The 27123-nt window shown below is 44.0% G+C and overlaps 1 protein-coding gene across 1 annotated transcript in view; it reads left to right on the plus strand.

The window, feature by feature from the left end:
* The first annotated feature begins 687 nt into the window (after nucleotides 1–687).
* Nucleotides 688–27123, plus strand: part of LOC138261648 (ubiquitin carboxyl-terminal hydrolase 12-like) — a 190872-nt gene continuing 164436 nt past the window's right edge. The window contains exon 1 of the mRNA XM_069210817.1: nucleotides 688–832. Within this exon, the coding sequence (XP_069066918.1) occupies nucleotides 785–832 (48 nt within the window). The 5' untranslated portion in view covers nucleotides 688–784. The remainder of the gene's footprint in view (nucleotides 833–27123) is intronic.

Here is a 27123-nt window from a genome sequence, read left to right on the forward strand (position 1 = left end):
CTTTAATTTTGTTTTCATTGTCACACATGAGAGCACCTTCAAATGTGAGCTCAGTAAATGCGTTGTTCAAAAATCTCTCTTGTATATGATGTAATAGACTATAGAGTTGTTCTCTCTATAGTAAGAATCTAGGTCACATATTGGCCCATAAGACAAGTGAAGTTTCTCCTTGTTAGCCAACAGCAACATTAGCAGGGGGCAGGAATATTTCTTAGCGCATGTTTAAAAAAACCCTCATTTTTAGTAAATACTTATTAATGCAGAGATATAACCTTTTATCCTAAAGCGTAAGGATTCCCCGTAGTAAAGTGAAATACTTTTTTGAACTTTGAAGACACCGTGTCATATTCTACTATGGCCTTTGTTGCACGATTTACATGCCAAAAATATTTTCAAGTGTCGACTTGTGCACGGGCTCTTACAGCTACAGCTGCTCTTTTAATTTTTGATGGCTCGCCCGTCTCCAGTTTATGCATAGAACATATTTCCTTGTACAACTTCATTCTCTGCTGGCGCCGCCAGAAACACAGAATTTCTGATCTCCAACCCGCAGATTCGCCCCTTTCACGATCAGAGTTTCTCTTCGGTGTCCTCTATCGCTTGACTGATCCCGGAGCGTTATCCGTTCACCGCGCCGGACTCCTTTAGAGGACGGACACGTTGGGAAACATTGTTGTGCAGCCGGACCCTTTTCTGTGTCGCTCCGGCTGCGGGACTGGTCGGCGTCAGCGCTCGCTCATTGGCTCCAGGCTTCTCCTTCCAAGATGGCGGCGGCGGGGGAGCGATGGAAACACTGATGACAGTCCGTAAGCTGGCCTCCCTCTGTACCATGGTGAGTGCAGGCACGAGTGAAGGCAAGGGGGGAGGAGGCACGCGGGGCTGGGAGTGGGGGCACATGTGGGGCAACAACCGTGAGCTCCTCCGGGAGGACGTGCCGGAGACTACTGCCAGCATCTGCCCTGGGTGCTGGAGGAGGGTGTGGCATGTTTACTAGGACAGCTCCCTTTAGAAAAAGACATTGAGAATCCGTTCTCCCCCTGAAAGTGCGCTCTCTTTCCGGTCAAACAGGCAGGGAGGCCCAGGTATTACCCTCCGCCCTTTTACCACCGAGGCAAAGCCCCTTGCTCATAAATGATGCATGGATTCCCCCTCCTCTGGCAGCGCCGCGATGGCGCCCTTCACCTGGCAAGACACCCAGAGTGGGGCCCTCTCTGGCTCTGGGGTGCGGCCCAGAAAGAGGTCTTTGGTGCGAGATGACTCTAAACATTAATGGAAGGCGCTGGAGCGCGTCCTCGCCCAGGAAAAATGTTGCACAATCTCCTGTCACAGAAAACCATGGCTGCGGTGCTCTACTCCGAAGCAAGTGTTGTGGAAGGGCGAACTACCCCTCGTCTAGAACTTAACATTTATTGGTTCCTAAAACGGTTTAATAGTTACTCTCTGCGGTACATAATGTCATTACAGTGCCCAGGAACATATATGATGCCTGGGAAAGGAGTACGATCTTCCCTCATAAAATATTTAGTGGCTCCTCCTCTCAGTTGAAAGACCACGGATTCTCCTCCCCTCCATGGATGAATAAACGAGCTTCTTTACTGGAGTGGAGATTGACATCTCTCACTCGAGTAGGAATCAACACTCTCCCACCAACAAGTCGTCAGCGATTATGAAATCTCCATGCCTCGTGACATACCATGGGGCCTGTGACTGATCTCAAAATTATACGAAACACAATTATGTTTGATGTCAACAGACAGATTGTCTCCAGCCAGCAAATAGCTCACATCCCTAAAAGCACCAAGGAGTCTACGCGGCCCATTAATTCGTTTTGAGCGTTTTACATATGCAATGAGAGACACCTCTTCAGGGGTGAAGCAGCATTGTCAGTTTTCTTACTCCACTACACTGAGAAACGATCATGTCAAATCTTCACTGCCTTCCCGCAGCTCGGGGACTTATGCACCAAAGTAAAATGTCAGTGGTCGCCTCTCTCTACGACCCCCCTCTACAGTATTACAGTTACTTTATGCCTTTCCATCATCTGTAAAGTCACATTCATAATTTATTTATATATGCAATGTAGTCGTATTTCGAGCAGAAATGCTTCACGTAGCAGCAATTGTGGTGGTTAGCATAGTTTTATGAAATATCAGTAAACATATGGGATAATGGCACTGTTTGTAAGAACATGCTTATCAATCAATCAGGTCGTACTTGTAGAGCGCAGCTTGTCACCCGAGAGGGTATCCAGGTGCTTGCTGCAGGTATTAGTCCAAGCTCCAGGTCTTGAGCCCTTTCCTGAAGTGGGTCAGCGAGGGTGCTGTGCGAATGTGGAGGTGAAGGGCGTTATAGGCTTTGGCAGCGAGATGGGAGAAGGGCATCCTCCGGAGCGGTAGTGGCACATGCAAGGTATCTGTGCAAGGGTGTGGTGTGCGGAGTGGCGGGTCCTTGGAGGTCGGTGGAAAGTAGGTGGTGGTTCAAGTGGGTGGCTCCTTAGTCATGTAGGACTTTGTAGGCGTGGGTCAGGCATTTGATTTGGCATCTCTTCTGATTTGGGAGCCAGTGGATGTCCTTCAGACTCTGGGTGATGTGGGTTCTTTTGGGCAGGCTGAGGATCAGTCTGGCGGCTGCGTTCTGAATCATCTGGAGTCTTTGCATGAGTTCACTGATGATGCCTGCATAGCATGCGTTACCATAGTTCAGTTGTTTGCGTCACAGTCTTCCTAGTGTCGATGGTGAGCCACTTGACCTTTGTAAAGCATGCAGAGCGTGACGACCCAAGCTGAGGAGACAGTGTTGACCTGACGTTTCATGGAGAGTTCTGTGTCATGGATGATGTTGAGGTTGCAGGAGCGGTCTTTAGGCGTGGGGGAGGGTCCAAGTTCTGATGGCCACCAGAGTCATTCCAAAGGGCTATGTGTCAGCTGAATATCAGAACTTCAGTTTTGTCTGTGTTGACCTTTAGGCAGTTGTCCCTCATCCGGGCATATAAGTTCTTCATACAGTTGTGGAAGTTCGTCTTCGTCATGGTGGGGTCAGCTGAGAGCAAGAGGACGAGCCTCATATTGATGTCATGTGATTTGACGATGTCTGTGAGTGGTGTCATGTAGACTTTCAAGAGGGTTGACCTGAAGGCTGATCCTTGGGGGATGCCGCCGATGGTGTGCTTGGCTTCGGAGGTGAACAGAGGGAGGCCACTCTCTGAGTGCGCCCTGTGAGAAAAGATGTAAGCCATCTGAGCGAATCCTCTGTGATTCCAATCTGGTGTAATCTACAGAGGAGTGTATGGTGGGAGACTGTGTTGAAGTCTGCGGAGAGGTCGAGCAGGAGCAGGGTGGCTGATTCCCCTCTGTTGAGTAGTGAGAGAGTGTGGATGTCATCTGTTGCGGCAATCAGAGCTCTCTCTGTACTGTGGTTGGCTCTGAATCCTGATTGGGTGGGCCCAGTAGGTTGTTTTTCTCTAGGTGTTCAGTGAGGTGGAGGTTAAAGGCCTTTTCGAGGACTCTGGCGGGGAATGAGAGCAGGGAGATTGGGTGGTAGTTCTGGAGTTAATTGGGGGTCTGTGGAGGGTTTCTTGAGGAGGGGTCTGACCTTTGCGTGTTTCCAGGCTTCGGGAAAGGTGGCTGTGGCTGTTGAGACATTGAGGGTGGTTTTGAGGTGGCAACTGATCTCGTCTCTTCCGAGGTTGAAAAGCTGGGGGAAGGGAAACAGGGGGCAGTGGGTGCTCCAGAGTGGATGGAGTTCATAAGTGTGGCTGTGTTCACTGTGCTGAGTTGTTCCCATGCAGTGAGTGCGTGGTCGGCGATAGGGGTTGATGGTATATTGTGAAGGTCAGAGAGTTGGAGGTTGAAGGTTCTATAGATGGTTTCTATCTTTTTGTGGAAGTGGTCGGCGAGGGCATTGCAGAGTTGCTGGGAGGAGGGGATGGAATTTTCCATGGCTGATGGGCAGGCAAACTTGCTGACGATGGTGGAGTTCAGGGATGTGGAATTTAATAAAATATCTATTTGTCCATGGGACAGGTTACTTCATAAATCTTACTTGTCCGAAAAAAAATCTACTTGTCCCTTTGGTGCCATGTAGTGCAGCAACAAATTATTGCAGCAATCTCAGTATAAAAGAGCTCTGATATCCTTTCTGATTATGGTAGGGCTTAAATATTAGCAGCTTCCTTATTTTGCCACCTTTCCACAGATCTACAGGGCCGGGGGTACCGGTAAGCAATAGTTCCAGGGTTGGAATGCCCTTTTGAGTTTGTGCAAACCTACTAACATGCGTTTTAAAAAAGTTTTCCTCAGGTCTTCTCTAATCATTCCCCACACTGAGAAAGATTCAAAATTTGATCCTGACAAGTAAGGAATGTCATGTGTGGACTCTTGAATACCCCCTTCAGAGAACCACAACTGAGTCAGGTTTGTCCTTCACAACAGTATAAGAGAGGGACATATCCACGAAATGTAGAATCATGGCTCGTTGGTACATTGATTGCTTGTAAGGTGCTTTGCGGCCACCCAGTGATGTTTCTGAAATTCAGCTTATGAATTTTGCGGGTAGACTTTTGCTGCTAGTGCCAAAAATACTTTCACTGTAGACAAACTGCCATGCCTGTGCTTTATATTACATCTGGCATGAATTATGCAAACTTTGCTCTTGTTGAACAATGATTATATAGAATTATAGATGGGTAACTATGAATTATGGGGACGTTTTCATTGAGGGGTTCTAAGTGATGTTAAATAAACAATGAAAACAAAGCTGAAATTGTCTATGTCTGTCAGAACCCTGAGGTGAAAAACATCCCAGTTCTTCACTTTTTACCTATATCTAATTTTATGTTATGTATGGTCCATTCATATAATCGGCCCCTGCTTTCAGCTACTTTACCGGGGTAAAGGAGTCATGGGGAGCCGTACACAACATGGCCTCACCTGTCCTGGCCACCTGCCCAGAGCTTCACATAGTGTACTGCCACCCACCTCAAAGACCCTCTGGCCATCTGCATCACCTCCCTACTCCTCCTCCCATACTACCCCCAGCAGTGTATTAATTCTTCCGCCAATATTAGAAAATAGTGTCCTGCCAAACACCCTCTGCATTCATCACTCCCTCCTCCCCATCTGAACTTGATAAACGTGGCTGTCCTGCCACACAAAGTCGTCATGCACCAAGCAGAGGACAAGCAACATACCTGAAATGTCACATGTCTACTCACCCACATAGATACGGTTTTTTTTTTCTTCTGGAAAACACTTTCATTCCTCGGCAAGTAGTCTTAAAATGTACTATTTTCACAGTTGCATAACAATGACACCTTCATGTTTCCTCACTCTTTCTCGAGGTCACCATTAGGTTCCTTCTAAAGGGGATTTCCAAGCTTTCCAGTTCCATACTTTTTAAGATATTGCCTGGCTCCGTCTATTGCTTTTAGTGTTAAAATCCATATGTCTTTCGGATGTTACATATCTAATACCTAATACAGCCTCTTTTTGCTGGAGGGAGGCATTTATCTTATAGCCTTGCTGATAAAGACATGCTAGATAGATGATTGATTCTCTGATTGGATGTTATAGTGAGCATTTTATAGGCAGAATTGCCTTTACTCTCAATGAAGCTCTGATTAATGCAGCTGCTTTGACTTCACTTGTCCATCAGAATTTAATTTATTAAGATCATGCAGAACAAGAGGCGTTTGTGCCCAGATATTACCTTTCTGAGATGTAAAGTATCACATATTTCCTTCCTTGTGTTGGATTGTATATTCCCCTGCTTACAGTATGTCCTAAAATCCTGTCTCTGATTTAAAACAAAAGTGTTCAAATTTAGTAAAGGAAGACCTGATGGCTGTCATTTCTAATGCTAACGATAGATCATGTAAATGGTTCACATTTAGCTTCAGTGTATTTATATTTGTCTTATGTGGCCATCATAAAAATCCTACACGGTTCTGATATTGGTGGACCAGCATTGGACCCTCTGATGTGAATGCAAGCAGCCATGTTTGGTGGTCTTAAGCTTTAGACAAAATGTTTCTACTTCCTTTTCTGCATCAGCATGAAACTCAAATATGCTTGCTTTGTGTTGTGTATACAAAACTAATCTAAAGTGAATTGCTATGGGTTAATTCTGAGACACATAGTCCTAAACCTTATCTGGACTTAGGTTTCTATAGCATGATTCGTTCATTTGTTTATATTAAAAAAAGGAATATATTAGGACCGTTGCTAAGAAATTTGACATCTTTATCTATTTTTCACCTTTTCAGTTACTTTTTTTTGTCACAGTTTGACTCGTGCATTGCAGATGGTATTTGTCTCTTTGAAAGTTTAACGCTATGTAGAATATTGATAATTAGTTTGACGGGTTTCTAAATTTAAACTAATTGAAAACATTAAGTTGGCCCCAAAGATGCCCAAAAAATTGCGAAACAAAATATAGGTACAGCTAACAGCAGCCGATTCAGGTAAATCCATTACAGTTCTATTATATTACTTTTTAGAATCAAACTATTCCAGCCATTGTGTAGCACACAGCTTCACAACACCCTGGCCCGATTTTCAAAGCCACTTGTCCACCTCAAGTTTAACTTATGTGCGTAAATGGCTTGATTTAGGAGTACAGATTCACTTATAAGAATCACATGGCCTGAATCTATACTTTTAAATGGGTTTAAACATACTATTACACCATCATGATGTATTATTATGTGAGGGTAAATCTGCTCCCAGAGGCAAGGAGTTCCAAGACGGAAATGCCACGGACAGTTGGCCAAAACTCCCAAAATTGAATTTATGCAGATCAATAAACCTTTCCCACGCACACTACTGTCAAGGAGTATGGTTGCAGAAAATACTCATATAGGAGGCAGCATTAAACCTCTACTCAATTTGAGATTTTTGGAAGAACTGCGCTCAAAATTAGTGGGCCTGTGGGGTACTTCACAGGATAAAAATATTTTTAGTAGGCTCCCCTTGCCACTTAGAGCAAACATAGTAACACAACAAGATTCAGCACTTCGTCCACCTTCCTTTTATGTTGCTAAAGTTGCCCTAAGTGGGAAGGGTACGCCCAGACATGGGTCCCGTGCTCAATGTCACTGGATTCAAACTAGCCTGACTGATGATGGGTGATACCCTGATACTGGTCCCAGGATACTTGTTTCTGGTCCAGGGAGGACCTGGCTTGGCAGTTCAGGCTAATCTGTTCCCATGAGGAACAGAGTCAAGACGGATTTGCATATGGTTGGTTCCAAACTGGGTTGGCATTGTGAGCAAAATAATGATGGATTGAGCCTTGTTCTGTAACTGGAGTGACTATTTGAAAAGTTTCAGCACTTCGTCCATCATCCTTTTGTGATGCTAAAGTTTTGCCTAGATAGTACAAGAAGTGTCTAGTGGTGATTATGGAAAGAAAAGGGCCTCGATTTTAGACAAACTCAACACAAGTGAGTGCCGGATAGAGGCAGTTAGAGATGTAGGGCTGGAGGTGAAGAGGAAGATTGGGAATGGGAAAAAAAGTCAGAGTACTGGCAGCATGAGAACAATAGCCAAATTAAAAGAAAATATAATTTTGTATCAGTGTATACAGCCTTACACACAATCACATGTACTGCATCGCTTATTTAAGAAGCAACCAAAGCTTGACTTAGAAGACGTGCAGTAATTAATTTTAGGGTACCTAGGTGACCCGTGTTGTCCCTGGGCACGCACTGCTCCAATGCTGGGTTTCCATTTAACAAGCTAATGTATTCTGGTAGTTATAGTCTTGGGTCATATGGATTGTACTGAAATGTACATTGTCAACGGATCTGAGAGACACAGGAAAGAAGATTTGTCTTTTCTATTCAGTACCTAAACTTGTCTCGCAAGCTCCTCGTCAGTGCGTGCTCTTTTCTATCAGGACCCTGTCATTTTCACGTAACATTCAACGGCGTCCTGTCAGCATATGTTTCTACCTAGTGGGCTTTCAAAGTATGCTTCATCCCAGCAGGGCTATGCTCCATTGTGTGCTCTTTCTTGGCATGGCTTTGCCATTGTGTGCCTCTTCCCAGAAGAATTCAGTCAATGTGTTGTGCGTCCCAGCAATGCCACGCAGCATACTGTTCTTTCTAGCAGTGCACGTTCTGTATGTCTGATCTATCTCAGGAGTGCCCTTACAGTTTGATCCCACTAATGCTTAAAGTGTGATTTCCTACCAGTAGGTGGTTCCACCCAGCAAGGCCTTGTCTTTCTCTGCTCCTTTTTAGGAGTTTACTAACAATGTGAAGTTCCTTTCAACTGTGATCTACCAGTTTGCTCTCCTTCCTCTGAGCTGGACTTTTCATTGTTTAACTTCCCTCAGCAGTGCATCGGCACTGATGGCTCCCTCACAACAGTTTCCCAGTACTGTCCACTTAACAGATGTGAGAGCATTACTCCTGTGTGACATGGAGCACGCCTAGGAATGACTACAGATGTTTATTTGTAGGATAATAAGTGAAGTGACTTTAATACGGGGAATATCACATGCCCAGATCCTGTTTTCATGTGTCATGTAATACAGGAGTAATTGTCTCTCATCTGTTGAGTGGACAATATTTGGAAAAAATGCATCTTTTTACCGAGTGCATTTTTTAAAAATCATTGAAACAAAAAAAAATGACGTAAAGTTGTTCTTCCGCGTCTATGATTATGTAGGTAATTACCAGTATAGAATGATTGTCATGGCAGGCAAAACTAAAAACATAATCACTTTCATTCATCTTCAGTGGTGGTAGAAATGAGAATTGAGGGGTGATGACTGAGGGATGAGATTTCCTAAAATTGACACCTTGTGGCCCATCTTAGGACATATCATCTCTTAGTCATCGCCCCTTTGCAACATTGATCCTTTAAGTCATCACTCTTGAAATGAGGGCTGAGGAACGATGGAGGCCGGTTGGGGGATGAGAAATGTCGATTGATTGGTGAGGAATAATGATTAATGTATTAGTAATGACCACTGCTGTTTTAGGAAACACAGGTGATGGATGAGGAATGATGGATGACAAATGGATGATTAATGAGGAATAATTGATGACGAAAGATAGACGAGGAATAATTGATGATGAATGTAGGTTAATGGCAAAATGTTGATGGGTTGAGGAATGATTGGTTGAGGGATGACGGTTGGTTTATAATTTTTGAGGTGTGAGGCTTGACATTGAATGCTGTTATCTGCACAACGCTACAAGACTCCATATGTGTGAGGCACTTTTATCAGGTCCCTGCCACTGCTGTAGCATACCAAGTAGTGTGACCTTTCTCCTGCAGTCCTTTGTCGTTGCTTTTAAGCTCTGGTAGAGTCAACTTCAGCCAGCAGTGTTTTTCATGGGCACAGGACCTCAGCAGCACAAGCTTCCTCCGCCAGTGTGTCCTGTTAGTACTCTAGGTCTCAAACAGTGTTAGCTCCTCATACCTTATGCAGTTACTACTGTGGGGCTCTCTGTCAGTTTAAGCTTCCCCTGACTGTTTTGACTGAAGTCTTTGTTGAAGGCCCATAGTTTAATGAAACTTAAGGGAAGTCTTATTACCACATCAGTTTTTACATGAAGGGAAATATCGAGGGTGTCAGTGGAAATCTAAATACAATTCCACTGTGGTCTTTTACTTAACGCGTTTCAACCAGCACTTTTACAGTTCTCATCCAGTCAGTTGTTAAAATGTTTATTTTTTGCAAAATATTGCCTTTTATTTTTTCTTAAAACTGCATCTGGAATGCGCACATTTAACAATAAGGTGTCATGGCGCCCAATAAAATGTGCCAAAACCATGAACTGAAGCTCTGTTGAGAGAACAAGCACGTTTTCAAAATCTGAGATTGGGTATGTAAGCTGCCAGATAGGACAGAGAGTTGCTGCGAGTGCTCTGTACTCTCTCTAAAATGCACCCCACATTTGATCTAATCAGAAAGTTACAATTTTAACTCATTGATTGATAAACAAGCAGAGATTGTCATCGGGCATGTATGCATCCATGAGGTTTTCTTGTTAATAAAGTACTGTAATGGATAGCATGTGAAAGTAGGTTTGTTTCTGCACATGAAGCCAGGGCAGAGATGCGAGTGCTGTTGAAACTCAATTCTATGTTTCATGCCATAAAGCATTTGCTGCTGCATTCTCGGTGTTTGAAGCCTTTTAATCTCGTAGCCCAGAAGTCCTGGATGGATCCAATTTCTCTAACGCAGTCGGGATGCCATAAATGTATTCATCGCTGATTGATGATGAAGGAATAAAAGAAGGAGCAAAATGCATTGTTATTTGACCTAAAACATGGAAGGGTTTATAGATGAAGAGAAAGATGTTCATCTACAAAATGTTTATTCTTTGGAGTAGGAATGTGGCAAAGGTGCTTAAAAAGACTTGTAGTTGTTGGGGTTCAAATTTTGCCCGACGAAGGGGCATCGAAGGATCTCCAGATACCTATGAGAATAAGAGGTGTGACACTTCTAGTTCAAGTATCAGCTGAAAATGAACTATGTTGGAGGTGGTTTTTGAAGGATATATTCCTTTTTCTTCTGTCTAGTGCCAAGATTGTAAACTGACTCATGGAGTCTATACTGTTGACTAGATATATCAACACAATGTAAATAATCTCATATTTTTGTAAATGGGGACCTTTCCAGTTTCCTCTGTGTTTAGTACTGACATTTGTTTATTTTTACTATAATTTGTCTTTACATATGGTTTGGTGTGTGGAAGAAAAGTGGCCCAGCCCATGCTGGCAGTAAAAAGACTGCATTTGATCTGACCTGTGCAGCCTAAGGTGCCCTAGGAGTTGTAACACTCCTCGGATGGAGTAGGAATGGTGCCTCTTCCTGCCAGGATAAGATGTTGCCTTCTTCATGGCTTGCCTGCCCACGCATGGAGACCAATCTGCAGGAGAGGCAGAACACTAGGTTGTGTTGAGGCTACAAAACAGTGTTCAAAATTAGGAGATGAGTTTTGGTAGACATGTATGTTTTAATCAATCTTTATGTCTGGCTTTCTTTACAATGTTACATAGGTTTACTTATCTTACAGTGGACATTGATATACAATTGTTTTTCTGGCTGCCCTTTTATTGTCACCCTCTGTGACAGTCCAAAACTGCAGTAATACTTTTAGAAACATGTAAGAAACTGGAGTATTAGTCAAGTGGTGTGAGCACCCACCTCAATAAAAATAATCTCAGTCCTTGTCAGGGTGAATCACAAACATCAATAAATAAACCCGTGTTCAACCTCCTTGTAGTTATGGCACAGAGCAGCCAAGCTTAACTTGGAGACAATATGTAGAGTATTTATGCAGTACTCCAAACAGTACTAAAGTGAAAACCCAATGCAAGAAATATTCCATATCAATTTAGACAAGTAGAGAATGTTATTAAATAAAATGATACCAAAAGAACACAAATCCATTTAGTAGAACCAGAGTTGTACTTTTTTAAAGTTTACATCTCAAAATAGTGGCAAAAAGCACCAATCGTAGGCAACTGGAACAATGGTAAGGTTTAAGGCTGACCTCGATGGAGCATGGGTCGAATACAAGGAGCTGATTAATCTCGGTCACAAAGTTACCTTCTACTTAGAAACCTTTATGGCGGGAGATGGACTGCAGCGGGGCCAGGCAGTAGATTGGGTCTAAGGAAGGGCTCAAGACCAGGGAGCACTACATGAGGCCTCTGAGTAAGTCCAAGTCTGCTCGGTGTTTGGCCCAGTGAAGCCGTTAAAGAACGTTTTTGACGTTGTTTGGATGCTGGTAGTCTGGGAAGTTGGCAATCAGGTGCTGCTTGGGGTCGAGTTCAGGGATGCCGGCAAATGGGCACTGCTCGGCATCGAGTCCGAGTCAGACATCGAATGGGTGCTGCTTGGCATTGAGTCCTAGAAAGCTGTTGATCGGGTCCTGCCCGGTATCAAATTCGATGAACCTGTCAATGAAGGTTGTCCATATTGATGCTTGGTGTTGACTTTGGTGAAACTTTCAATTAGGCAGGGTCGAGTACACACTGACCTCAGCTAAGGGCCCAGAAGCTTGTGTTAGAACTTACTCCCACATATGTCAGCAGATGGGACCAGGTCAGGACCAGTTGGGGCTGGTCAGCTGGAAAGCAGGGAAAGGCCTCTGCTTGTTTTGTTATAGCCCTATAGCTCAAACCAAAATCAGCAAACTGACCCTTGAAGTCCCTTTTGTTGTCCTGGGTTTAAGACAAGCAGGTCCAGTCTTTCTTCCGACAACAGGGCAGTCCTTCTTCTGATTCTTCTCAGGTCACAGAGTTTTCTGGGATAGGTACTGTGGAGGGCACATTTTTGACCAGTGCAGTCTGTGGTTGGGGACTACTGGCCATAACTTAGCCAATGAAGTGAGAGTTCCTAGAGGTGACCCTACCCACCCATGTTAACTGCACACCTGACCCCCTCTACCCAAATCCAGGCAGGACCATACTTTTCCTAGCAAGAACTCCCTGGGCATACCTAGAAGTGTGGCTATGATAATGGAAAGATCCTCCGTTGTGGTCACTCCTAACCAGTTCTGGGACATGTCCCTCTGCTGCAGGGATTGATGCCAGCCTGACTAGAGGTACAATAGAGAGGGCAGGCCTAGACATCAGTGATATCTGCCTGTGACAGGGTAGGTTCTCCTTTGAAATCCACCAAGTGCCTAAGCACAGCACGCAGGCCATCCCGTCAGTGAAAGGACAACACCTCCCCATACCCAAGGCCCTTTGTCCCTGTCCTGGGAGCAATTCACAGGACACTACAGGGGAGCCATCTGCTGCCGGGTGATAGTTGGAATACTTAAATAATGGCCTTACAGGGTTTAATCTTAGAAAAGGTGATTTTTGTGAAAATGCTTCTCTTTAATAGTTAGATAACATATGAATCTACCGTTGAGTTGGGCTTTGTCTAGCTATTGCAAATATCCTTGAAATATCCTGGTTCTAAACTGAAATTAGGATTATATTGTGTAATGATGTAATCCAGTGTTTTCCTTTGGGACAGCTGACCTTGCCACAGTGAAAAGGGCCTTTGAGGCCTTTCCAGTCTGGGGACTTGTGTAACCTTAATTTATGCATGACCTACTTTTAAATACAATGCACCCTGCCGTATTGAGCAATATAGCCTACTTTAGGGACCGCTTGTAACTTTTAAAAAGGAATGTTTAGGCCTGTCAAAAGAGTCATTTTGACAGATTGAATTGGCAGTTTAAAAACAGCATGACCAGGCGCAGTGGCAGGACTGGAGACATGCTTAACATTCCTACTGTAGTGGGGGGCATAATGAGTGCTGCTGCTCATTAGACGCGTTTACCTTACTGGCCCTGGTTATATGTAGTATCCTATACCATGGACTTCTAAGTAAATTAAATGTGTCAATCAGGTGTATGCCAATTTCACCTTTTTATAGGAGAGCAAGTCACTTTACTACTTACTAGCAGGCACAAAGTGCACAGGGTCCTAAAGACAACAAAACAGATCAGATAAACATCTGGGGAAATACCACGCAAAAGATGGTAATTTCCAACAAAGCGTAATTGAGCTGCCAGCGTTTGGTATAACAAAACAAGGACATTTTAGCTAAATTTCTGTTAAATTCCCCACCTCGTTGGAAATCAACATCTTTTTTTTTTTTAATTTGTGAGATTTACAGAGCTGGATATGAACTACCTTTGGCTTTGACAGTGTTTGTGCTTGAGAATGTTTGTGAAATTTTACAAGAGGGCAACTCTTTGTGTGTAAATGCACATTGTGCAACAGCAGAATGGTATGACTTACAGACAGGTAAGCCTGTGGCTTAAGTGGGCTGACCCAATGTTGAATGCTGTGATGGGCAGAACAAAAGTGTGAAAAGCACAACAGACTAATGAATTAATACAGCTGGTTAAAAGTGCTTAGGTGTAAGTAAATTAGATATATAATTTGATTTAAATCAGACGTGCTGGGTAATTCCAGACCTAAACAAAAATGTATTTGGTGTTTGAAAAGTTAGTAAAGATTGTTTTGGAAATTTTGTGACGGGCAATGGTCAGCCCTAGTAACATTTTAAATACTGGCTGGATTTTTTAAATGTCAGTTTGATGGCGTGGCAGACAACAACGTCAATTACATTTAGCAGTCCTGGATGTTTTTATTTATTACTTTATTTTGGTATTTATAATACAAGCGTTAACGTGATCTCTTACTTACGAATTATACATCCTGTTCAAAACAAAAACCCACAACATGACTCAAAGGAGGGATGAAGGGCGTAATTGCTAAATGCATCTATTTAGCCATTACGTTCTCAAATAGGGTAGGTTTTCGGTATTGTCGGGCAAGAATAGGATTTGTGAATATCTAAGAATGGCATTAATGGTTTGTTGCTTTATGTATGAAATTAATGGACCAGGCAAGAAGTAGAGAGATTATAATAGGATTGCTTCTGGAATTAAGGCATAGTCCTAGGAGACAGCTCATTTATGTTTGCTGTTAATGTCTTCCTGTGTATGGGCAAGGTGAGACGGGGTAGTCTGAAAGTACCAGTGCTAAAGAGACGTGTGTCTGCAATGCAGATGTAGGTTTGATATGGAATGATGGAAAACGGAGGACTGTGGGGTACTATGTGCATCTGTCATATGGATTAATTGGGACTCCAAGACCAAATCTGAATTCATCTTCTGTGTGCCTGTAGATGGACTAGCCAAAAGCCACAAGGCCTCAGAGCTGCCAGTTCACACAGTCACCCGGTGAGGAGCAGATATCACACGGTGGAAAGAAAAACACGTTGGAAACTCCTGCATAGAGTGGATTTCCAGCTCGTTTTGGGGGGTTTAGAGGCTTTTTAAAAGCGGAAGTCTGTTACGGAGAATGAAAACACTCCCCGGCCATCGGCAGCAACCTCAGCAGGCTTGTTTTAAAGAGAAGAGGGTTTGGTGGGGGAGGGCGTAGAAGGGCCTCCTAGCTATTTCTGTGCTCAAGGCCTCGCCCATCCTCACACAGTGAATTTTTTTTTCTTAAGGTTGAGAGGTCTGAAGCAGTCACAACGAGAAATAACCTAAATAATATCAATTAAATAATATTATCTGTCCCGCTGCTGTTTGCCTGAATACGAAAAGTAATAGGTTTAGGCAATTCAATGATATATATCTCTCCCTCTTCAAATTCATACATACATACGAATGCTCAAAAATTACAGGCCTTCGGAGCAGGACGTATGGGACTTCGCGGGAGGTATATATGAATAAAAGTAGTTTGATGGTCAAGGATCGGTTACATGAAAATGCTGCTGTCCAGTACGAGCTAAAGGAATTGTTTAGGTGTAAGTTAATTGTAGATTCAGTAATGTGTTGGAAGATGGAAATGTTGATACTTGTGACGTCACAGCACCACCAAGTGAGAGTAGGGCAGTTTGAATATCTCACAAGGGTTACTACGGTGTAGTTCAGTGCACACCCTAGATAGAAAATATTTGCATTATCATTTTTAATTGTGTAGTTTTCGACATGATGGGCAATGTACTCACTGAGACTAACCAGAAGCTTATGTAGGTGAGCACTGAGCAGGCACCGAAACAGCCAGTGCGCCCAACGCCTAGCGTCTTGCACTTCAGTTGTGACAACTTTAATAAAAAGAAGGGACACTTTGCGGACTGTCTATTTTGGAAACTGAAATATTAATGCTGTTTAAAAACAGCAAGGGTCAGAATATAATGACTACTTCGTAATCATGTGTGTCACCGGGAAGATATTTTGTCTTTGAACCAGTCATCTCCCTGTATCTCCCATGACTCTTTTGTGCGAGGTATATTTTGTAGAGAAACATTATCCAGTGTACCCTGAAAGTCATGCCTCACGCAATAGGCCTATTGTTGTGCTAAGAGTTTGAATGGTTGGGTGGAACCATCTATCTTCAAAGCCAGAGTCAGATTTACTTGTTGGGCCTCCTTTCACTGTTTAAATGCTGTTTAAATCCTACATTTTGATACTCAGCCCGGTACACCTAGCAGTATGTGCTACTTTGTGCTCCAGTTTCTGGGACAATCTGGCATGGTGTTTCCTAACCCAGTTGGATAGTGTTAAAACATATTTTACTTGATATGTGTGATAACCTCCTCCTTACATTGAATGTTTTAGGAAATTGGTGTCAAGTAGTGCAGTTTAAGCACATTTTTCTAGTTTTGTTGTGTTCATACTGTGTTTAGCTGCATACAATACCTTAACCTTGCTTGATAAGATATGAGTTGGGAAGGTTACTCTTCTGATGTCACAGGGAACTGGCCTCATGTCCACTCTGCATAACAGAACAAAATGCTGAGTGTGTACTCCTTGTCCTACGTGTTAACCATAAGTTCCAGCTTTCATCAAAAAGTCTTTGTTTGGATAACTTTGATATACTTGGGTACTTTAGAAGCCCGAAATGCAATCCGTGTTTGAAAGGGAGTTGTTGTAGAACAGTGGGAAGCAAAGAAACCAAGCACAAAGTGTGAGCATCCATGGTGGCCTCACCACAGATACTAAATATCTAAAATACCTCTAAGCAAACACTTTTGTCTCACGTTAGCACTATTAGCATTGTAAATTCCTAACTGGACTTTTATTGCCACACAAACTGAAGATAAAAAGTAAAACATATGACATAGGCGAGCCGATTCCAAGCGCTGCCGTGAGCGTGTAGAGAGAGACAAAAGGAAAAAGACGTTCGCTCTCAGTCAAAGTTATCGGCAATAGTGCAATTATCTATGTAACAGGGTCGGTGGCCAAGGCGATAACAAAACCGCCCTAAAGAGGTACAAACGTAAAGCAGTTACCAAAGAAAACAAAGGATTTTTGAAAGGCAAGTTCATGAACGATTGGGTCTACTGTGTTAACGTGAAAAGAGAAGTGGGCACAATAAATAGGGCCAGGAATCCTAATCCTAACCTCATTTGATTTTCTGGTGTGTAAATCTGTCTCTACACATCAGGAATTGGAGGTCTGATGCACTATTCCATTTGCAAACAAAGGTTTTGCGAATGGGAATGGAATTTTGTATACACCTAATTCATTAATATGTTGTATTGCACATTGTTCATTCACAGTGAGTCACAAACATAATTATAATTAAATAGGTTGCATTTGGTGACCCCCCCCCAGTGCATGGCTACAAATGAAAAGTTTATGTGATTCCCTAACAAAAATGACAAAAACATGAAGCCCTGCCAGACACCATTATTTACAGGGAGACTGCCTGACTTAAACTTCTAACAAAAACAAGGACCTTAACTTCTACTTCCATCCACTTATAAAATTGTTGATACTCCATTAAGGATAGAATATTTGCTTCATATACCATATTAAAGTGTCCTCTTTGCTTCCTGCCCTCCAATTAAAAAATGCCGACAATTCTTGCAACACCAACATGACTGAAATTTTCTGTTTGAATCATATGATGACTAAGACATATGGTATTGACGAGCAAACCCAAGATTAGCGGATGATCAGTCAACATCTAGATACATTTCAAGGTGGCAATACTCCTAGGTATCACCATTAATTTTGTTTTCTTTACAGTCGATTTTAGTTTGTTACTCATTGCACATTGGTTAAATGTCTTTCATTTTAGTTGCAGATCAACAGGTGTTAGTTCCAATAAAATCACAAAGCGAATACACAATAATACAGAAATCTTGTTTTCCTCCTAACCTGCATGGGTGTATGTTGCTGAATAATTAGGGAACCTACCTTGCTCCATCAGCCAAGTATATTGAACTGCCACTACTTGCCAGTCTTTAAGCAGCTCTGTGGGCAGAGACCTCATAAAAAGACCTAAACCTACCCAATTTCAGGTTTCCAAGAATAGTGACCCACTAGGAGTTGTTTACACCAGTCTGTTTTTAAAGGGACGTCGCCACAAAACTCAGTGGTGATCACCCTGCTGAATACTTAGCAGGTATGCCTTTTCCTGAGTTCAGTCACTAACCAATTGCCAGAGATCATAGCTGCTCGTTATTTCAATTTAGTGGGCCTGAGCTTTCGTGCTAGAATGAATGGACGTCCTGGGCGAATCTCCAACTCCATCTTAGACTTCATTTTTCTGAGCCTTCCCACTAAAGAACTTCAGTAGTAAACCCATCTTAAAAACACAGTCAATAACCAAACTCACTTTCCACTGAATTTTCAAGATATGTTGTTTACTTTAATGAAATACAGATTTTTGTCCTCTCTCTTGGTGCTACAATGTCTTTCTTGATCTATCTTGCTGGTCTTATTCTCTGGACCTCTATTCTATCTAGCTGGGTATCTTTGTGAGTCTTTTATCCATGCCATATTGACCTGTGCACAACAACAGGATGGATTCATTTGTACTAGAAACTGAAAAGGGATATGCAGGCCACACAAAACAGCTCTTCATTTCCTCTTATGACTTCCTCACTCTCTCTGTCCTTACCCCCCCTTGCCTAAACCATGCAGTTCATCAACAGTTTAATCTACACCATTCAGTGCTTTCTTCTCCAAGTGTCCTTACTGCCCTACCTTTCTGTCATTCTTCTTCCCTAGATATTCTCCTACACATTCTTCTCCTTTCAGATTCCCTGTAATCATACACTAGATAAGCTTCCTTTTCCCTCGGCCCTTCCACTTCCTGCAGCCTTTTCACTTCCGCCCTTTCTCTCCCTTCTCCCCTCACTTTCCCTTCTTCCTTCACTGTTCCCCTTTCACCCATAACTTCCTTTCCTCTTTTTGCATCTTATTCCATTCAGATTTCCTATAATCTCCTACCTCACCTCCTAAAATTATTAGCAACAGAAAAGGATGATAGCAGGGAAAGCTGAAAAAATTTAAACAGTCACAGATCTGGGTTTAATCCATCGTTCTTTTGCTCACCATGCCACCCCAGTTTGGACCCAGCCATACGCAAATCAGTCTTGACCCTGTTCCCCATAGAACACTCCAACCTGAACTGCCAGGCCAGATTTTCCCTGGACGGTAAAGAAGCATCCTAAGACCTGTTTCGGGGTATCACCCCTCCTAAAATTACTGCCCTAATATCCTACATTCCTTCATCAGACAGAACCAGGGCACTTTATCCCTGCAGTTCTGGATCATTTGCTATTTATTTCTTCAAATGTTCCTGAGAGAGCAGATCTTTCGAGTGGATGGCACATTTGTATTGAATACGACATCCCACAAAGTCAGAAATGTGGCCAATCTAACCAAAGGAGGTGCAGGTTATCATAGTGTCTCCATGCCAGCTACCAGCAGGTAGGTGAGCTGCATGGCTCTCTGGAGGGAGGCTTGGGATCGATGGTGCAATCTGCCAGCCTTTAGTTCCGAGCTGCATAGCCGTCTTGCTGGGCACACATTGGAGCAGTCTGTTCAGAGAGCTACTTGGCTCTCTGGGTTGATGCTCAATGCCTGTGGTACCAGATGTATGAAAACAAGAAAGGGTTAAGGTGGCCAAGGGCTCACATTTTAATGTGAGGGATCAAATGTTCTCCAACACCAGATTTTCCGATACAGTGCACACCACAACCTGTTTTCACGTGCTGTGCTTTTTCTGTGGTGGTGACTTGGAACGTGTCTGTTCTGTCTTTGTACAGGGACATAGCACAGTGGCACAGCTGTGTGTCGGGGAAAGCTTGCATTTTAGTACTAAGGAAACATTTTAGATTTCACCTGCACAGCGTTTGCGCTGTGCTTGGGAAATCTATTGTGTTAAATATACCTTAAAAGGGGCTTACATCTCGCCCTTGCTTATTCCTTGCTTTTCATTGGTTCCTGTGCTAGCCACTTACCATTCCTCTGTTTCTATTGGCTGTAGCATATTTCCTGCCTTTACTAATGCTTTTTTCTTGTATGTTCGCTCTTATGAATGTCCCGAGGCCCAAATACTGTTTACTTCCGCTTCGTGGGACATTTTTTAAGCTTTTGTCTGCACAGCGCTTGCGCTCTCCATTTATAATGTGCTTGCGCTGTACTTGTTTACTGAATCTGCTCATGGCTGCACGCATTTCAAGATTGCCTTTAACATGCACTCTTGAAATGAGTGCAGCCGCGGGCAGATTCAGCAAACAAGCACAGCATGGTTTATTAAATACTTTTCTTTCTGCCAACGGCTGATGGGCAAATCCAAAATATATTTCCAATGCTGAAGGGAGTACGAAACACTGTTACTGTTTAAAGTTGCACGATCGCGGCACTCACGTTTGCACTATATCTCAACAACGTTGCCATCACTAGTAATTTTGAAATCCACAAACTTTCTCATAATTCAGATCTTAGCTTCACCACCCTTGTGATGATTGCATCTCAAAATGAATTTCACACAATATAACCCCTTCACTGCTAGGCCTTTCCCCCCTCCTGTGCGAGCCTTTTTTTGGCTATTTGGAGCAGTTCGCGCTTAGGCTCTAATAACTTTTTGTTCACATAAGCTACCCACGCCAAATTTGCATCCTTTTTTTCCAACATCCTAGGGATTCTAGAGGTACCCAGACTTTGTGGGTTCTCCAGAAGGAGGCCAAGAAATTAGCCAAAATACATTGAAAATTTCGTTTTTTTCAAAAAATGGGAAAAGGGGCTGCAGAAGAAGGCTTGTGGTTTTTTCCCTGAAAAGGGCATCAACAAAGGGTTTGCGGTGCTAAAATCACCAGCTTCCCAGCTTTCAGGAACAGGCAGACTTGAATCAGAAAACCCAATTTTGGCATTTTACTGGGACATACCCCATTTTTACGATTTTTTGTGCTTTCAGCCTCCTTCCAGTCAGTGACAGAAATGGGCATGAAACCAACGCTGGATCCCAGAAACCGCAACATTTCTGAAAAGTAGACAACATTCTGAATTCAGCAAGGGGTAATTTGTGTAGATCCTACAAGGGTTTCCTACAGAAAATAACAACTGAAAAAGAAAAATATTGAAATTGAGGTGAAAAAAACATAAATTTTTCTCTACGTTTTACTCTGTAACTTTTTCCTGCAATGTAAGATGTTGGCTTGGACCAGGTTCTGTTACCCAGAATCCTTTGCAAACCTCAAAATTTGGCTAAAAAAACACATGTTCCTCACATTTCTGTGGCAGAAAGTTCTGGAATCTGAGAGGAGCCACAAATTTCCTTCCACCCAGCGTTCCCCCACGTCTCCCGATAAAAATGATACCTCACTTGTGTGGGTAGGCCTAGCGCCCGCGACAGGAAACGCCCCAAAGCGCAACGTGGACACATCGAAATTTTTGAAAGAAAACAGAGGTGTTTTTTGCAAAGTGCCTACCTGTAGATTTTGGCCTGTAGCTCAGCCGCCACCTAGGGAAACCTACCAAACCTGTGCATTTCTGAAAACTAGAGACCTAGGGGAATCCAAGATGGGGTGACTTGTGTGGCTCGGACCAGGTTCTGTTACCCAGAATCCTTTGCAAACCTCAAAATTTGGCAAAACAAAACACATGTTCCTCACATTTCTGTGGCAGAAAGTTCTGGAATCTGAGAGGAGCCACAAATTTCCTTCCACCCAGCGTTCCCCCACGACTCCCGATAAAAATGATACCTCACTTGTGTGGGTAGGCCTAGCGCCCGCGACAGGAAACGCCCCAAAGCGCAACATGGACACATCGATTTTTTTTTAAAGAAAACAGAGGTGTTTTTTGCAAAGTGCCTACCTGTAGATTTTGGCCTGTAGCTCAGCCGCCACCTAGGGAAACCTACCAAACCTGTGCATTTCTGAAAACTAGAGACCTAGGGGAATCCAAGATGGGGTGACTTGTGTGACTCGGACCAGGTTCTGTTACCCAGAATCCTTTGCAAACCTCAAAATTTGGCTAAAAAAACACGTTCCTCACATTTCTGTGGCAGAAAGTTCTGGAATCTGAGAGGAGCCACAAATTTCCTCCCACCCAGCGTTCCCCCACGTCTCCCGATAAAAATGATACCTCACTTGTGTGGGTAGGCCTAGCGCCCGCGACAGGAGACGCCCCAAAACACAACGTGGACACATCACATTTTTTCATTGAAAACAGTGCCTACCTGTAGATTTTGGCCTCTAGCTCAGCCGCCACCTAGGGAAACCTACCAAACCTGTGCATTTTTGAAAACTAGAGACCTAGGGGAATCCAAGATGGGGTGACTTGCGGGGCTCTGACCAGGTTCTGTTACCCAGAATCCTTTGCAAACCTCAAATTTTGGCTAAAAAAACGCATTTTCCACACATTTCGGTGACAGAAAGTTCTGGAATCTGAGTGGAGCCACAAATTTCCTTCCACCCAGCGTTCCCCCAAGTCTCCCGATAAACATGATACCTCACTTGTGTGGGTGGGCCAGGTGCCTGCAACAGAAGAAGGCCCAAAACCTGTAGAGATAGAGGGGATAGCACAGCGAGTTTATAAGGACATATTCTTTTATACATCTTTAGACTGACTCTGCTTTGGGGACCCACATAAGTGAGGTGTCATTTTACTTGGGAGACTGAGGGGAACACTGGGGAGTAGGAATTTTGTGCTGGAGTGGTGATCCTACGGAGAAAAGTCAGGAAAATATGCTTTTTTAAGCACATTTTGAGGTTTACAGAGGAGTCTGGGTAAGAAAATGTTGGGGGATCCACGCAAGCCATACCTCCCTGGACTCCTTGGGGTGAATAGTTTTAAAAAATTTCTGGGTTTGGTAGGTTTCCCTAGATGAAGGCCGCACACAGGACCAAAAACATAGGTGCCCTCTCCCCCCCAAACACAGGTAGTTTTGTAATATATCGTTTTGATGTGTCCACATACGTCCGTGATGTGCCAAACACTAAAATTTTGAAAAGAAACACACTTAGGTTATGTGAAAAAGACCCCTCACCCACCAACCAAGTTGGTGGCATGCTTCATCATCGGGGTCCCACCTGAGGCACCTAGCGTGTCACAGGTGTGCTGCGACGCCTGATTACAGCAGAGCAGGTTTTGTCATTTTTACCACACATACTGGTTGGATTTGGCACGAGGGTGAGTGATGGTTCAGTGGATCAAATTTTACTAACAAGAGCTTTCACAAAAATGAAATGCACTGTTAATAACTGAAAGGCAAAAAACGGAACCAATGACTCACAGTTCGTGAGCTGTAAAGCCGCGACAAGGCACCAACCGCTTTACAGTCCATTCACACAACTTTCATACATGACAGACACAAGGCCATTCACACCGCCAGCCACGGGCCCAGCACATTACAACACTCACATCGACAGACAGCGCCACTCAAGGGCCCATCACTTACATACGCCCACATGCCTGATACAACAATCACACTAGCTGATGGGATTGTGTGGACTGGTGTTTGGCTGGCAGTGTGTTGCAGTAGCCAACAGCAAGTCAATATGTACACTCTCAGCCAAGCCCCACTCCACACACAATGGCATCATTTTTTTTTTTTTTTTTAAAGAGGAACCCCTAACTAAGTAGAAAGAATTACAACACTACAAACACAAAAGCTCTAACTAAGAACATGACAGAAATGCTAACCATGAAACCAAACACATGAAAATACAAAACAGACATGAGTTTACACTCATGGTTGTTCCCAGAAATTCTTCTGGGTGTGGTAATTCTTAAAACAACCACCGACACACAGCCCAGGCTTTGAAGGACAATCTGGGCAGTACATTTGAGTCTCCCTCCGGATACCTCTTCGAAAACACACTCTACATTTCTTAGCTGGAAAGTCTTTTTTGGGTGTGGGAGGAATGTGCTCAGCAAAGTGGCGATCTTTCAATCTAGCCACATCCTTCACCACTGCTTCTCTAGGAACTCTGGCCTGTTCCACCACAATAAGGCTCTCTATCACTGACTCCTGAAATTTCACAAATGTCATCTTTGACTCTGGAGACCTATCCCTAAACACAATAAAAGCATTGAAGGTTGCTAAGTGGAAGAGGTGAAGTGCTAACTTCTTATACCAAACTTAAGACTTACGAATAGCAGTATAAGGTTCCAACCTCTGGTCAACTCTATCTACACCTCCCATGTGCTTATTATAATCTAAAATGCACACAGGTTTGCGCACTTCAGCAACCTGGCCCCAAACAGTCACAGGGGAAGTACTCTCATCATGGATGGTACTTAGCATGTAGACATCCCTCTTGTCTGAAAATTTCAAAGCTAGCAGCTCCTCGTTCCGCAAGGCACAGCACGGTCCCCTCTCAAGTTTTTTACAGACAAGCTCCCTTGGATAGCCTTTCCGGTTAGAACGGATTGTGCCACAAGCAACTGTGTCCACTCTAAACAATTCCTTGAACAACTGCACACCAGTGTAGAAGTTATCTACATACAAATGGTGACCTTTGTTGAACAGTCGTCTACCAAGATCCCACACAATTTTCTCAGTAACTCCAAAAGTGGGAGGACAACCAGGGGGGTCAATATTGGAGTCCCTACCAGTGTACACACGGAAACTATACACATATCCTGTCCTACTTTCAGACAGCATATACAATTTAATTCCATATCGTGCCCTTTTGCTAGGAATGTACTGCCTAAAAAACAAACGACCCTTGAAGAGGACCAAAGACTCGTCCACACTTAACTCTTTGCCTGGAACATAGACCTCCGAAAACCGATCTACAAAATGATCAAGGACAGGCCTAATCTTAAAAAGATGGTCAGAATCTGGGTGATCTCGTGGCAAGGCTAATGCATTGTCAACAAAATGCAGCATCCTAAGAAGAAGCAAATACCGATTACGACTCATGGTCGCTGGAAATATAGCTGTTGCCATCAAGGGACTAGTAGACCAATAAGAAGCCAGTGACGGCTTCCTTATCAACCCCATCAAAAAAGTCAAACCCCAAAACTTTTTTTATCTCCTCCAAATTTGTGAGAATCCACTGGGCAGCTCTAGAGTGTGGCCTAAGTCTAGCAGCGTTGTCCCTCAAATGCTGCTCCGCATACAAATTAGTCTGCTCAACAATCTCTTCCAAAAACATATTATCCATGAATAACTCAAAGAAATTGATAGGCAAAAAGTTCTCTGTATTGGCGTTACACCCTGGGAGACCAGTAAAGGCAGGCAACTTTGGCTGCTCCATGTTTTGGGCAACCCAGACATCAGGTCTTATAACGGGAAACCTTTCAGCCCCAGGTTGCTGCACTATTTGCACATCAATGTCCTCCTCTTAAACAGGCCCTTCATCTGCACTGAGTGTGGCTTCATCATCAGAAGATTCCCCTCCAACAGAAACATCACTGCCAGAATCTCTGACTTCCTCCTCTGCCTCAGATGCAGAGTCCGTCTCATTGTCATGATCAGACTGTGACTCAAAAAGCTTACCAACCACCTGCTGAGCGGTCATCCTGCGGCTAGCCATGATCTCTCCTGCTAAAATTAACTGGACAAATTCACCACCAACAACCAGCACTGTGTAAGACAAGTAACAAAGTGTAGCTTTGTTAGTAAGAGTTATAAACTCAAAAACTATACCGCTCACTTGCCTGAAAAAGCTTGATTCACCAGCAACTACACAGCAATCACCAATGATATCCCACTAAAAATAAATAAAGAAAGGCAAATTAGAAATAAGACAAAACAAATATCATTGTGCACAAACCTAAGGACAATTTCACACACAATCCTGCATTTAGTACACCCCCTACAAACATGTCATTCATGCATGGCAACAATACTCCTTTGGAGTAAATTGTTTTTACTTACCTAAAACATGCAACTGTGCAAACTGCAGGTCAACCACCGCCAAAACCGAAAGGAGCCACAGCAAATAAAGCAAAAGCTTTGAACTAGAACAAAAAGGAGGATTTTTTTTTTTTTTAGCACAAATGCAAAGACTTCTTCAGTTGACAAACACCCCACCATCAAACATTTAGAAATTGGTGCCTAAGTGGATTCTGCCATATGGGCAGATGGGCCTACTAAAAAAATAGGCCTGTCTGCCCCAAGGAAGCCAGAAAATACCTTTAGTAGTGTGTCCCCATGGAGAACGACCCTTGCCAAAGGGGACAGCCCTCAAACAAAAAAAAAACAGCAAGCACACACAACACTATCCTTGGTGCCTAAGTGGCTTCTGCCCCCCTTGGGGGCAGGTGGGCCTAAGAAAATAGGCCCATCTTCCCCCAGGGGGTGCAGAAATGGCCAACAGGTCAATGCCCCCCTTGGGGGGGGGGCGCCCCTTGACCAAGGGGACGCCCCCCTTGGGGGGGGGGGGGCGCCCCTTGACCAAGGGGACGCCCCCCCACAAAAATAAACAAATTTAAAAAATCCCTGGCGTTCCAGTGGTTTCTGCCCCCCTTGGGGGCAGATCAGCCTAAAAATAATAGGCTGATCTGTCTCCAAGGGGTACAGAAATGGCCTGGGTACATGTGCCCCCAAAGTGGGGGGCGACCCTTGCCCAAGCCCCCCCACCCCCATCCACTAACACACACACACACACACACTATCCCTGGTGTCTAAGTGGCTTCTGCCCCCCTTGGGGGCAGGTGGGCCTAAAAAAATAGGCCCATCTGCCCCCAGGGGGTGCAGAAATGGCCAACAGGTCAATGCCCCCCTTGGGGGGGTGCCCCGTGACCAAGGGGACGCCCCCCCACAAAAATAAACAAATAAAAAAAATCCCTGGCGTTCCAGTGGTTTCTGCCCCCCTTGGGGGCAGATCAGCCTAAAAATAATAGGCTTATCTGTCTCCAAGGGGTACAGAAATGGCCTGGGTACATGTGCCCCCAAAGTGGGGGGCGACCCTTGCCCAAGGCCCCCCCATCCACTAACACACACACACACTCACTATCCCTGGTGTCTAAGTGGCTTCTGCCCCCCTTGGGGGCAGGTGGGCCTAAAAAAATAGGCCCATCTGCCCCCAGGGGGGGCAGAAATGGCCAACAGGTCAATGCCCCCCTTGGGGGGGGCGCCCCGTGCCCAAGGGGACGCCCCCCCACAAAAATAAACACATAAAAAAAAATCCCTGGCGTTCTAGTGGTTTCTGCCCCCCTTGGGGTAGATCAGCCTAAAAATAATAGGCTGATCTGCCCACAAGGGGGGCAGAAATGGCCCTAAAAGACATGCCCCCCAAAGGGGAGCGACCCTTGCCCAAGGGGGCGCCCCCCATCCACTACACACACAATCCCTGGTGCCTAAGTGGCTTCTGCCCCCTTGGGGGCAGATGGACCTAAAAAAAATTGGCCAATCTGCCCCCAAGGGGGGCAGAAAAGGCCAACAG

The sequence above is a fragment of the Pleurodeles waltl genome, chromosome 2_1 (assembly GCF_031143425.1).
Source record: "Pleurodeles waltl isolate 20211129_DDA chromosome 2_1, aPleWal1.hap1.20221129, whole genome shotgun sequence".
In the NCBI taxonomy this organism is placed as follows: Eukaryota; Metazoa; Chordata; class Amphibia; order Caudata; family Salamandridae; genus Pleurodeles; species Pleurodeles waltl.